This window comes from Rhinatrema bivittatum, chromosome 1 (genome assembly GCF_901001135.1).
Source record: "Rhinatrema bivittatum chromosome 1, aRhiBiv1.1, whole genome shotgun sequence".
NCBI classification, from domain to species: Eukaryota; Metazoa; Chordata; class Amphibia; order Gymnophiona; family Rhinatrematidae; genus Rhinatrema; species Rhinatrema bivittatum.
Window position 1 is genome coordinate 278,316,608 of NC_042615.1, and position 13,914 is coordinate 278,330,521.

The following is a 13,914-nucleotide window of genomic DNA, read 5'->3' on the forward strand; positions in this document are numbered from 1 at the left end:
TCATGCTGCATTGCACACAGGGAAGCTCCTCACCGTCTCGTCATGCGTTGCATCACCTGCGCCTCCTTCATGCGCTGCAGCTCTGACATGTAGGCCATGATGCGGCTGTTGCAGATCAGCAGGCTCTTGGCAGCCTCCAGCGCCTGTTCTCTCTGTGTGCAAGCTGCAAGTAACTTGCACGCTCCTTCCCGCATCCTCACCTCATGGTCGATCTTCTTCTGGATGTCCGTGTCCTGCAATAGGAACAAGGGATGATGAATTATGCCACATGCCTGTGTAGCATAAGATTCCCGGTGTGCCGAAGCTCCCTGGAATAAAATCCTAGGATATAATACATGTAAGCCCCTACACAATAAGAGCCAGGGACTCTCTATGATATTTTAGGAACCTTTGTGTGTGTGGTATTCCCTTACCCTTTTGTTTAGAAGACTTTTTTTTTTTTGGAATTAAATGATAAGATGTCCTGATGAACCAGGAGGGGAGAAGTAGCCTATTGGTTAGAGCAGTGGGTTATAAACTATGAAAATCAGTATTCAAATCCCACTGATGCTTGTAATCTTAAGCAAGTCAGGATAGGGAAATACTGGGAAGTCATCTTGCAGTGCTGAAAAGCAGAATATACATACAAATAATAATATTCTTTCTATAAATAAAAAATAAAAGCAGATCTGTTCAGGGACCACCATTATTGGAACTGCATGGACTTCTTCCAATGGCTGAGCACCCTAATTGGAGTACAAAATCTCCAATTATCCAGCCCCAGAGAGATCTGGTCAGCCTTATCCAGTAAATGTTTAACCCCTACCACTGCAATATCTGATCGACAACTGAACCACAGAACCAGTTATCGCCCCTCAAATTTCTAGTTACTGGGGAACAGCAAGTTATACTGTCTTGCTCAAAGGACCAGTGAGATTGGGTATGTCATGGAACCAGTGCCCTCCGGCCTGGAGAAGAAGGGAAGGACTGATAAAGAGAGAGAGACACTGTAGGCCCGGCCCCTCTCGATAGGAAAGCGCACTGAAAGGTTTGGCCTGTAAGATTTCCCTTCCAGTTTCGGGAAAGCAGGTGATTTTGGGTCATCTGACACTACAGCCAAGGGAGGTATCGGTGGAAGAGGTAAGGCCTGCCACCATTGCTGTAACTGTAACCCTTCCAGACACATATCTTCCACCACCTTCCTAAAGCAAGTCTGAAGCCAACAACCAGCTCAGGTCAAATCACACTTAGGGCCTTTCTCCCATTCTGTGACTATGGTACAAAAGCTTAAGGAATGAGGCTCTTGGAAGAAAACACAAAAGGGGAGAAAAGCTTTAGTACACAGGCCCCTTAAGCGCATTCTCGCAAGCACAAACCTACCTATAGAGTCGTTTTATTCATGCTAGACTAAACAGTAAAACTGAAAAACTGTAACACATTCCCAAAATACTATAGGTCAATAAAATGTGCGTCATTAAGAGGGCTCTTTTCAAAGCAATTTAGGTTGGTAGAAAGCATTGTATCCATGTAAATCATCCGTCTGAAAACTGCCCCGCCTTTAATGCAGCTAAAGTATGCGCCTTCTTCAACAGGGTGTGCACTTCTGGCTGCCTTAGGAGGTGATATTCCGGGGGGCAGCCGGGGAGGGACATTTTGGCCGGTGGGAGGAAAATAATGCACATAGATAATGAGGCCCATATACAAAAGCCATTTACACTCAAAAGTTATCCATCTAAATGGGGGGGGAAAAAAAGGCATATTCAGCCATTTATCCGGCTAAATTATAGCCATATAAGTAGTCCCCTGGCTGTAACTTAGATAAAAAAGGGGTAATCCAGGAGCATTCCGGGGAGGGATTGAGTTGTCCAGCTAATCTAGCCAAAGATGCATACATCCGGCTAGATTAGCCATAAAACATTAAGCCTGCTTCAGAGTAGGCCTAAAGTTATCCAACCTCGTGTGGCCGGTTTACTTTCTATTTACCCAGATACTTCCCCCCCCCCCCCCCCAAATAAATTCACTTTGGCCTCGCCAGGCTGAGCTACTTCAGCCTATGGACCCCCTCCCCCCCCCCGAACCAACGGAGCGCACTGTTAGCCTGCTATTGGACGCGCGTTTTCCCTTACCCCTTATTCAGTAAGGGCAGGAAAACGCGCGTCCAACCCGCGGCACCTAATAGGGCCCTCAACATGCAAATGCATGTTGAGGGCCCTATTAGGTATGCGCGCGGGATACAGAAAGTAAAATGTGCAGCCAAGCCGCACATTTTACTTTCTGAAATTAGCGCCGACCCAAAGGTCGGTGCTAATTTCTTCCGACACCGGGAAAGTGCACAGAAAAGCAGTAAAAACTGCTTTTCTGTGCACCCTCCGACTTAATATCATGGCGATATTAAGTCAGAGGTCCTGAAGAGTAAAAAAAGTAAAAAAAAAAAAAAATTTGAATTCGGCCTGCGGCTGTCAGGCCAAGAACCGGACACTCAATTTTCCGGCGTCCAGTTTTCCGAGCCCGTGACTGTCAGCGGGCTCAAGAACTGACGCTGGCAAAATTGAACATCGGCTGTCAAACCCGTTGACAGCCACTGCTCCTGTCAAAAAGGAGGCGCTAGGGACGCGCTAGTGTCCCTAGCGCCTCCTTTTGCACGGATCTACCGCTGGACCCGTAAGGTATTGTAATTTGTTTGGAGGGTGGAGAGTGTGTGTTGAGTGCTCCCACCCCTTCGTTTCCCATTTGGCAAGCTTAAAAAAATCTTTCCTGCCGCCCCCTTCTCACCTTCTCCCCGCCTGCAATAAAAACACTATCTATTGCCCCCCCCCCCCCCCGGACCCCCAGAAACCTTGCCAGTAGTGAGGTAACATCCTACTTGCTCCCAGCACTTCCAGTGCTGATCTGATAAGACCAGAGCTGGAAATGGAAGCTGGTAGCCAATAATAAATATATCAAGGGGGTAATAAAGTAACTGAAAGATAGCATCTGAGGCTTTTAAATATCTTTACCCAGCCTCCCATGAAATTTTTCCCATGAATAATCCAGGATTTTTCCCAGGATTTTACATAGGAAACTCTTACCTCAGACTGCATTTGAAATGCATGCAGAGATCTTCTGTAGGCGACAGTAGCTATGTATTTTGTAAATAATTTTATTTCCATTTCATTTGGTCAATTCTCAAACACAACATGCCTTTCAGGAAAATCAGAAGGCATAACAATGCACAGAAAGAAATAGAAAATCACCAAACATAAGACAGCAAACCACAGTAAGCTAAGCAGACCACAATTTCAATGGGAAGGAGGAAGAGAAACAAGGGAAAAAAAAAATAACCCACAGCATAACCACCATCTATTTAGTTACAAATTCTCCCATTTTCAACCTCTGGTCCCAGAGACTATGTGGGTTCAACTGGAGAAAGTACCACATTAACCGCTCACTCACATTTAAAGGAAACGAGGATCCGAAATAAACAGAGCGTACACCTTGACATCCCATCATCAGAGAGGAATCTCAAAATAAACGTAGCCCCAAGAGAAATAAACTCCTGTCCTAAGGGCAGAAAAGCTTTCCACCTCTCTTGGGTGGGTCAAGGCACATCTGGAAACATTCATATCTTCTGTGCTAAAAACAAGGAGCTTCTATGTCTAAAGAAGAAAAGCTTCAGCGGCCAGTCCCAGGCAGGGCTGCAGAACCAGTCTAAAATCAGCGAGGAGGCTCAGGGAGGATTCCCCTCCTGCTAGCAGGGAAGTCACATCCAAAACTGGCCCACAACGGCAGATCCTGTGCCTCCCTCCCGTTCGGGGACTCCTTGCTACCCTCAGGAAGATAGTAGGCCTTAGCCAAGGGAAGGAGGGACTCAGGTGGAGCTTTCAACATTTTCTTAATGCACCTCTTAACCGTTTCAGATGCCAAAATGAGCCGCATATTAGGAAAATTCGTATTTCTTAAGAGAGTTTTCTGTTTGCGCTATTTTCTGTGGCAAAACCAAATCACCTTGGACTAAGACTGCGCAACCTGCTACGACTACATCTGTCCAAAACAAGAGGATTATCTCCAAGAATGAAGGGCAGTCCCTCTACCCTACAAGCACGTTTGTGAATCCAAATAAAACTACGGCATCCATTCTGAGTCCACCGATTTTGTTTAATTCACACTTAAGGCACAGAAGTTGCAGGATGCAAATGTGAGGTAGTTTAGTATGTTCAATAAAATCCCCAAACTGCCTACACTTCAGTAGATGACTATATTGTCCAATACAATTTATTTATCCAGCCTCAGACAATGCTGCTCATATGTTTGAGAATTCACTGCTAGTGAAACTGCTGTTACCCCGTGGTACTCACGCATAAAGATTATTCCCATGCCTCAGCAAGAGCAATCCCAGAAAAATAGCTGGCACTATCCTGCCTGGGGCCTCTAGACTGCTCTACAGGAAGTCGGGTCCCTCTAAGGCAGTGGTTCTCAACCCTGTCCTGGGGACCCCCCCAGCCAGTCGGGTTTTCAGGATATCCACAATGAATATGCATGAGAGAAAATTTGCATACACTACCTCCATAACATGCAGTGAGCTGGCAGGATAGCAGGCAGCTGACGTCCAGGGTGCATCTTGCACAGTCTTGTCTGTGACACTGGTTCTGAAGCCCAGGCTCTGCGCCCTTTCGCTAGCTCAGGGCATAGACCTTTCACAAGGGCTGGAGCTACAGCGAAAATAATGTTTGGAAGTTGAAGGACAATAATTTGACCATGAGTCCTTGAGACTTAGCTCACTGCCAAGGTAGCTGAGCATCAAGTAGCACTGGAAGGGTCCCATATCTTCCTATCCCCTCAACCCCCCAATCATTAATGTCACACACTCACATATACACAGAATACTGCCTGAGTGGTGTCTGGTCTTCACACAGTCTTGGCTCTGTAAAAGTGGCTCCTCCCTCTGGGCTTTTAATGTCTGTGATGGGAGGGGTGTGGAGAGGGTCTGGGGTCTGGCATGGTGCCATTAGCTGAGCGCTACCCCTGGAACTAGCTCAGCATTTCCCTGTCTGTGAGTGAGGAAGAATAAAAGAATGCGACAGGGACTCTTCCTCAGTTAAACCTTTCCCTGCAGTCTGGAAAAATTTAACCGACTGGGGAAAAAAAAAAAAAAAAAAAAAAAGGGGGACGAGAGAAAACCAGTTGCTAGGCAACCAGCGGCTCTGCACATTCTGCAGTCTCTCTCCATTCATAAATTCTGCTTTTTCGATTCTCAAGTCATGGCAGGCAAGTTATTCAGTTACACTTATTTCCTAGCTACCTCTGACACACAGACTCATTCGGCAAAGGGAGAATGAAGGTGAAGCCGCAGGCTCCCCCTGCTTCCAGCATTTTCCTGGGGACCTCACTGGCCTGGTCAGGGCCTTGGAGCTCTGCAGTTCTGAAAAGTATAAGGAAGGAATGAGAAGAAACGGGGAGGGGAGCATAAAATGTGAGGAAGGGGAAAGGAGAACTCGACCCTGGACTGGATGTAGGCAAGCAGGTGGATTTCTCCCTGCCCCCACCCTGAAGTAAGCCTCCCCCTCATCACACTGACAAGAAACAGTACGGCATGGAAGTTTATACGTTTTTGGGCCAACTTTAAAAAAAAATTAAAATAAAAGGTTTTTGAAAATCAACAATCTGGGTTGAATTTCGTGCTCCTGCCCCCCCTTCCCCCGCAGAAGTATGTGTGTCACACACACCATATGTTGCCAATGGGTGCGCTAAAGATGTAAGATGCATTGTGAGATGCAAAATGCTGAGTGATGAGGCAGAGAAGGCTTGTCTTTAACATCTTACAGGATCCTCAGATGCGCATGTCCCGGTTTAAATGGGTTTAGCCTTACAATCAAATGGCTTAAGCTCATGATTACTTATTATTCTAAGTAATAATGTCTGAGACCCTGGTATCCTGCATAGGCTTGCTCTTATCCTCGTTTGATAGCTGTGACAAAAGGAAGAGGAGAAGTACATGATGGGTTTTGGAGCCCAGGGCTAAAAATGTGTGAAATGAGTAGGCGGCAGCTGCTGGAGCTGCCTCCCGAGGGCTGAACGTCAGCAGGCTGTTAGAAGACTGGTGGGGAAAGCACAGGGGACCAAACAGGTCTGGCTGGGATCTCTGAGGTTTAGACAGAGGAGAATGGCTGGAAAGGAAGGAAAAACACTCAGAAAGAGAAGCAGCAGAGAGAATGCAGCAGATCCTTAGCACTCTCACTCTAAGAACATAAGAACATGCCATACTGAGTCAGGCCACGGGTCCATCAAGCCCAGCATCCTGTTTCCAACAGTGGTCAATCCAGGCCATAAGAACCTGGCAAGTACCCAAAAACTAAGTCTATTCCATGTAACCAATGCTGGTAATAAGTAGTGACCATTCCCTAAGTCAAACTTGATTAATAGCACTTTATGGACCTCTCCTCCAGGAACTTATCCAAACCTTTTTTAAACCCAGCTACACTAACTGCCTAAGAATATAAGAAATTGCCATGCTGGGTCAGACCAAGGGTCCATCAAGCCCAGCATCCTGTTTCCAACAGAGGCCAAACCAGGCCACAAGAACCTGGCAATTACCCAAACACTAAGAAGATCCCATGCTACTAATGCAATTAATAGCAGTGGCTATTCCCTAAGTAAACTTGATTAATAGCAGTTAATGGACTTCTCCTCCAAGAACTTATCCAAACCTTTTTTAAACCCAGCTACACTAACCACATCCTCTGGCAACAAACTCCAGAGTTTAATTGTGCATTGAGTGAAAAAGAACTTTCTCCAATTAGTCTTAAATGTGCTACTTGCTAATTTCATGGAATGCCCCCTAGTCCTTCTATTATCCGAAAGTGTAAATAACTGAGTCACATCTACTCGTTCAAGACCACTCATGATCTTAAACACCTCTATCATATCCCCCCTCAGCCGTCTCTTCTCCAAGTTGAACAGCCCTAACCTCTTCAGCCTTTCCTCATAGGGGAGTTTTTCCATCCCCTTTATCATTTTGGTTGCCCTTCTCTGTACCTTCTCCATCGCAACTATACCTTTTTTGAGATGCGGCGACCAGAATTGTACACAGTATTCAAGGTGCAGTCTCACCATGGAGCAATATAGAGGCATTATGACATTTTCTGTTTTATTAACCATTCCCTTCCTAATAATTCCTAACATTCTGTTTGCTTTTTGACTGCTGCAGCACACTGAGCCGATGATTTTAAAGTATTATCCACTATGATGCCTAGATCTTTTGCCTGGGTGGTAGCTTCTAATATGGAACCTAACATCGTGTAACTACAGCAAGGGTTATTTTTCCCTATATGCAAAATCTTGCCCTTGTCCACATTAAATTTCATCTGCCATTTGGATGCCCAATCTTCCAGTCTTGCAAGGTCCTCCTGTAATGTATCACAAGTCTGCTTGTGATTTAACTACTCTGAATAATTTTGTATCATCCGCAAATTTGATAACCTCACTCGTCTTATTTCTTTCCAGATCCTTAACCACATCCTCTGGCAACAAATTCCAGAGCTTTATTGTGCGTTGAGTGAAAAAGAATTTTCTCTTTGTTTTAAATGTGCTACTTGCTAACTTCATGGAGTGCCACCTAGTCCTTGTATTATGTGAAAGAATAAATAACTACCATATTTTTGCATATATAACTCGTGGGTTATACATGTTCTTACATGCACAGGCATTGACTTGTGAGATGTTTATTTATTTATTTATTTAAAAACTTTTCTATACCGTTGCTAAGTTAAATACCATCGCAACGGTTTACATGTAGGCACATATTTAATGTAGGGAAAAGTGTACTATAGTACATTCTAACAGGTGCCATCACAGGTTCGGTTACAATATATCATTAAACATAGACATTAGTGAAGTAGTTCCTGACCAATTGTACCAAGGTACTTACACCGGTAGTTTGTCACATCTAGTATTATCGTTATGCTTTATTGTGGTGTGATGTGAAATTAGTAATAATCTTGTAGTAGTTGTATTTTTCAGGATCTGGTGCATGTGAAAGAACAGAAGAAAATCAACTGAAGGCATGACAACTACTGGAAAAGTCACACCTAATGAATTATGAAATGTTACAACAAAACAGTTTAAAAAATTGTATATCGTTTTATTAAACAAAAAGTCACTTTTGACATCCCAACAAGACTAATAGTCAAATCAAAAGTAAATCCATTTGGATAAGTCTTTTGTAAAATTTCTTTGGCATCATCTTCCTCTTCATCAGCAGATGCAAAGCCTTCAAAGTCAGTGCCGGAATCTGTGTCGGAAAAATGATCTGCAGTGAATGCCTCAGCTTTGTCGTCTCCCAATTGGTATTCTTCATCATCACTAGGGTCTGAATCTGCTAAGTTGTCACTCTGAAGTAAGCCTACCTTCTGAAAGCCATGGATAATGGTATTTGGATTCACAGCATTCCAAGCAGTTTCTACCCAACAACAAACTTCCGCATTAAGTAGAGTGCTGTTGTTTCCCAGAAGGGGTGAATGAATGAGTTTCCTCTCGCATCCACTTATCCCACTTCTTTCTTATGAGGGTTGAAGGCGTGATTGATGGCAATGTCCAATGGTTGTAACTTGCAAGTAAGTCCACCTAGGATGACCGCAATATGAGCCCCAGCATTATTTAACATCTTCTTAACAGATTCTAGTTTGTGGGCTGCCATTGAGTCGAAGATAAGTGCTGTATTTTGGACATTGAAGTGTGGGCCCTTGGTCACTGTACGAGATGGCACCTCCCACAGGGCGGGGCGCTGTGAGGACTTGCAGTGATAGGCTAGTTCAAGGCAGAGATGGGCACAGAGAATTAGCTTTAATGTACTGCAATGTAGATGGTGACCCGAGGAACAGGTGATGATTCCAGCCAGGAACCAGATGGCAATGTTCCGTCTGTAGGCTGCAGGGTGGAAAAGGCAGTTCCACAGTCTCACCAGGTCCCAAGAGGGAGATGGGTTTGGTAGTGGTCTGCGAAGCGAGGTAGGCCGTGAACCCAAGCTTAGATGGAGAAGCCAATAGATTCGGTAGTGGTCCGCAGTGCGGGATAGGCAGAGGATCTATGGAGCGAGAGATGAGACAATGCAAAGACAGAACTGGAGCGGCAATACTCACTCTGATGCTGGTAGCTGTAGTAGAAAGGAACCCCCAAGGAGCAGAGGTCCCGGGCGAACAAGGCCCCCGAGGAGGGGGAACCGTAGGTGTCCTGGTAATGGGTAGGCAACCCCGAAGGGAAGGTAGAAGCACGGCAAGGCCCCCGAGGTGCGGGTACCTTAGGCTTCCTAGTTGGTAGGAGGTAATCCCGGAGGGTAAGGAGGAGCGAGGCAAGGCCCCTGAGGAGCGGGTACCTAAGTCGTCCTGGAGCGAGAGTACACAGAGCGGAAGAGTCTGGTAACGTGGAGAGATCAGCATGGAGGATTCCTTGCTAACTATTAAAGGGAATCGTGAGCAGAGATTAAATACCAGAGCTAATAATGTCATGCAGTGGGGACGCCCCCGAGGTTCCCGCCATGACGCACGTAAAGGACGGGGCTGCGCGCACGTGCCCTAGGTGACTCCTGGAGAAAGATGGCGAACGCAATCGCCCATGCCGGACCAGGGACGCTGGAGGGTACAGTGAGGAAAAGCGGAGGCAGCCATCTTTCCAAAATGATCTGAGTCAGGTAGAAAAAAAGTGAGTAATAGAGGGCGCAGCCGTCTGCTTCCGACGGGCGCAACAATAAGTAATGACTTCTGAGCGAAAAATCCACCAGATCCAGCATGGAAACACTTGTCAATCCACTCTTTCATAACGTCCTCATTCATCCATCCTTTTTTGTTGACCGTCACAACCACACCTCGAGGAAATATTTTGCGCGGCATTGTTGTGCATTTGAAAATTACCAGTGGTTTCAATTTCCTCTCATCGGCAGCACAGGTTAGAACAACGGTGAAGCTGGTCCGATCATGGCCTGTTACAATCGAAACTGTCTTGCTGCCTCGTTCAGCAACTAGTTGCTGGAGTGTCGAATGCCATAGGGACTTCGTCCATGTTAAGAATGCTTCCCAGTAAAAAAATACCTTTAAGCTGCTCACATCTGATGAAATCACAGAAGCTAACCATTTTCTCTTCCCAATCTTTTGGTAGCTTCTGGCCAATGGTAGTTCTCACCCTAATTGACAAATTGTTTCCTCGCATAAATTTGTAGAATTTATGCGAGGAAATCGGGTATTTTCATCTCGATGGCAAATGTTTTGGCCTTCTGTTTGATGCTGATAGTTGAAATCACGCTGCAACTTTCTCTTTGCGATAGTATCCACTGTTTCAAATTTGTTTCAAGATGTGGCCACTTAGTAGACTTACCACAACTAGCTCGTTTGCTCAGGTTGAGTTTATTCAAAGTTTCTTCTTGGTAGCTACATTCGCGGACTGACTTCTCATCAGCAGAAAGCAAATGTTGCTTACCTGATGTAACAGGTGTTCTCACAGGACAGCAGGATGTTAGTCCTCACAAATGGGTGACATCGAGGATGGAGCCCACCACGGAAAACTTCTGTCAAAGTTTAAACAGAACTTTGACTGGCCCCTACTGGGCATGCCCAGCAAGGCACTGACCCTGCAGCCAGCAGGGGTCTCCCTTCAGTCTGATTTTCAAAGCTACAGGCAGTGCCTAGAAAGTAAAAATAAAACGAACCCAACACCGCGGGGAGGCGGGCGGGTTTCGTGAGGACTAACATCCTGCTGTCCTGTGAGAACACCTGTTACATCAGGTAAGCAACATTTGCTTTCTCACAGGACAAGCAGGATGGTTGTCCTCACAAATGGGTGAGTACCGAGCTGAGGATGTCCCGACTTGCACCAAATGTACCCAACGGTGTGCAGCAGGCACAACAACTGAGGAGAAATTTGGGAAAGGGCATCCGCACCCTACCGGGTAGGTGGAAGGGTGTTGGTACATCAGGTTGGAAAAAGGTTACGCAAGACAGACTGGCCGAAGATGGAGTCCTGTCTTCCAGCCTTGTCCAAACAATAATGGGCTGCAAAAGTATGGAGAGAACTCCAGATTGCAGCTTTGCAGATGTCAGGAAGCGGCACCGATCGAAGGTGTGCCACTGACGTCGCCATGGCCCTCACAGAGTGTGCTTTAACACGGTCTTGAAAAGGAATGCCAGCTTGCTCATAGCAAAAAGAAATGCAGTCCGCCAACCAGGAAGAAAGAGCCTGCTTACCCACAGGTTGTCCCAACTTATTAGGATGGAAAGAGACGAATAATTGAGTGCTCTTCCTGTGGGAAACTGTACGGTCTAGGTAAAAAGCTAGAGCCCGTTTACAGTCTAGGGTATGCAGGGTCTGCTCTCCAGAGTTGGAGTGGGGCCTGGGAAAAAAGATAGGTAGTACGATAGATTGATTGATATGAAACTCCGAAACTACCTTAGGTAAAAATTTAGGGTGAGTGCGGAGTACCGCCCGGTCCTGCAGGAGCTTAGTGTAAGGCGGATAGGTAACTAGGGCCTGTAATTCACTAACCCTGCGAGCTGAAGTAACAGCCAAAAGGAATAACACTTTCCAAGTGAGATATTTCAAGTCACAGGAGTGCAGAGGTTCGAAAGGAGGTTTCATTAGACGACCAAGAACCAGGTTATGGTCCCAGGAGGGGGCCGGAGGACGCAAGGGTGGCTTTAGATGGAGTAAGCCCTTAAGAAAGCGTGTTACTAGGGGTTGCACTGAAATAGGATTACCCCCAATACCCTTATGGAAGGCGGCTACCGCACTGACATGCATTCTGATAGAAGAGGTTTTAAGACCTGATTCAGAGAGATGCCATAAATAGTCCAAGAATTTGGAGATTGGACAGGAAAGGGGATCAAGGGACTGAGAAGTGCACCATGATGTGTACCTTTTCCATTTGTATGAGTAAGACTTTCTTGTGGAAGGCTTTCGTGAAGCTATCAGGACTCGAGAAACGGAATCTGAAAGGTTAAATGGTTGAAGGACTAACCTTTCAACATCCATGCCGTCAGGGACAAGGCTTGGAGGTTGGGATGGAGGAGGCATCCGTCGTTTTGAGTGAGCAGATGCGGGTCCTTTCCCAGAGGAATGTGCCTGCGGATGGAGAGATCCTGGAGTATTGGAAACCATACTTGGCGTGGCCAGTAAGGTGCTATCAGGATCATGGTTCCTCCGTCGTGGCGTAGCTTCACGAGAGTCTTTGACACAAGAGGGAGTGGAGGGAATGCATAGAGTAGACCGGTTGTCCACTTGAGGGAGAATGCATCCCTCGGCCGAGAGTGCTGGCTCCGAATGAGAGAGCAGTAATCGTCCACTTTGTGGTTCTGAGGGGACGCAAAGAGGTCTATGCGGGGAGAACCCCACTTGTGAAACAGAGGTCGCTACCAGAGGATCGAGTGACCACTCGTGTGGGTGGAAGACACGGCTCAGCTGGTCTGCCAATACATTGTCTACTCCCGGCAGGTAAGTGGCCCTGAGGTACATGGAGTGGGAGAGGGCTTCCGCCCAGATCTGCGCAGCTTCCTGACACAGAAGGAAGGAGCCTGTGCCTCCCTGCTTGTTTATGTACCACATGGCCACTTGGTTGTCCGTCTGGATTAAGATTATCTGATGAACGAGATGATCTTTGAAGGTGCGGAGCGCATAGCGGATTGCTCGAAGTTCCAGGAAATTGATCTGGTGTTCGGCTTCCTCTTTGGACCATAACCCTTGGGTTTGAAAGTCGTCCACATGGGCTCCCCAACCGATGTGAGAAGCGTCGGTGGTTAGGATTACTTGCGGGTCCGGTGGAAGAAAAGGTAAGCCCTGAAGGAGGTTGACCTGAGTCGTCCACCAGGTTAAGGATAGGCGCAGCGCTTGTGTGACTGTGACTATGGAGGACAGAGGCTGAAAAGCTTGAATCCATTGGTGTCGTAGAGTCCATTGTGTTACTCTCATGGCTAGTCGGGTCATGGGAGTGACTTGAACCGAGGATGCCATGTGTCCTAGGAGAATGAGGAACTGGCGAGCCGTGGCAGTGTTCTGAGACTGGAGCTGGCGAGCCAGGGACATTAGGGTGTGGACCCTCTGAAGAGGAAGGTAAGCCTGCCTGTAAGGTGTCCAAGTCTGCTCCAATGAAGAATAAGGTTTGAGACGGGACTAAGCAAGATTTCTCGTAATTGACAAGAAACCCTAAGGAAAGGAGTGTTTGAATTGTCAATTTTAGGGAGGATTGAGCTATCTGTTGGGTGGAGGCCCTGATTAGCCAATCGTCCAGGTAGGGGTAGACGTGGACACCTTCCTTCCTTAAGAATGCTGCTACCACTACGAGGCATTTGGTAAAGACTCGTGGGGCAGAAGCCAGACCGAAAGGTAGGACACGGTATTGATAATGGTCGTGGCCTACGAGAAACCGCAGATATTTGCGATGGGATTGTGTGATCGCAATGTGGGTATAAGCGTCCTTGAGGTCGAGAGAGCACAGCCAATCCCCTCTTTGTAGCAGAGGGAGCAGCGCGCCTAGGGTTACCATTTTGAACTTCTCTTTTTGAAGGTATTTGTTGAGGGCTCGAAGGTCCAAAATGGAACGTAGTCCCCCTGATTTCTTTGGTATTAGGAAGTATCTGGAATAGAATCCCTTGCCTCGTTGAGAGGGAGGAACGGGTTCTATAGCATTTGATTTCAGAAGAAGAGACACTTCCTGTTGTAATTGAGCCAAATGGGTGGATAGACTCCACGCTTGAAGAGGCGCGGAGTCTGCCGGAAGAGTTATGAAGTTGAGGTGGTAACCCTGTGCGATAATTGTTAGCACCCACTGATCTGAGGTGATCTGCAACCAAGGTTGTAGAAAATGGTACAGTCGACCTCCTACAGGAATGTCTGGAAGAGGGGTTTGGCATGTGTTCCCTACAGGGGAGTCAAAGGCCAACCGCAGGCCCAGGAGGAGGGGCTACAGTAGGCCTTTGTTTC

At 46.6% G+C, this 13,914-nt stretch overlaps 1 protein-coding gene across 5 annotated transcripts in view; it reads right to left on the reverse strand.

Moving 5' to 3' along the window:
- RTKN (rhotekin) overlaps positions 1 to 13,914 on the reverse strand; it is a 161,733-nt gene that overhangs the window by 46,652 nt on the left and 101,167 nt on the right. For all 5 annotated transcript variants that reach the window (XM_029595489.1, XM_029595496.1, XM_029595504.1 and 2 more), the window contains one exon: positions 34 to 233. In XM_029595489.1, coding sequence (XP_029451349.1) covers positions 34 to 233 — 200 coding nt within the window. The remainder of the gene's footprint in view (positions 1 to 33; positions 234 to 13,914) is intronic.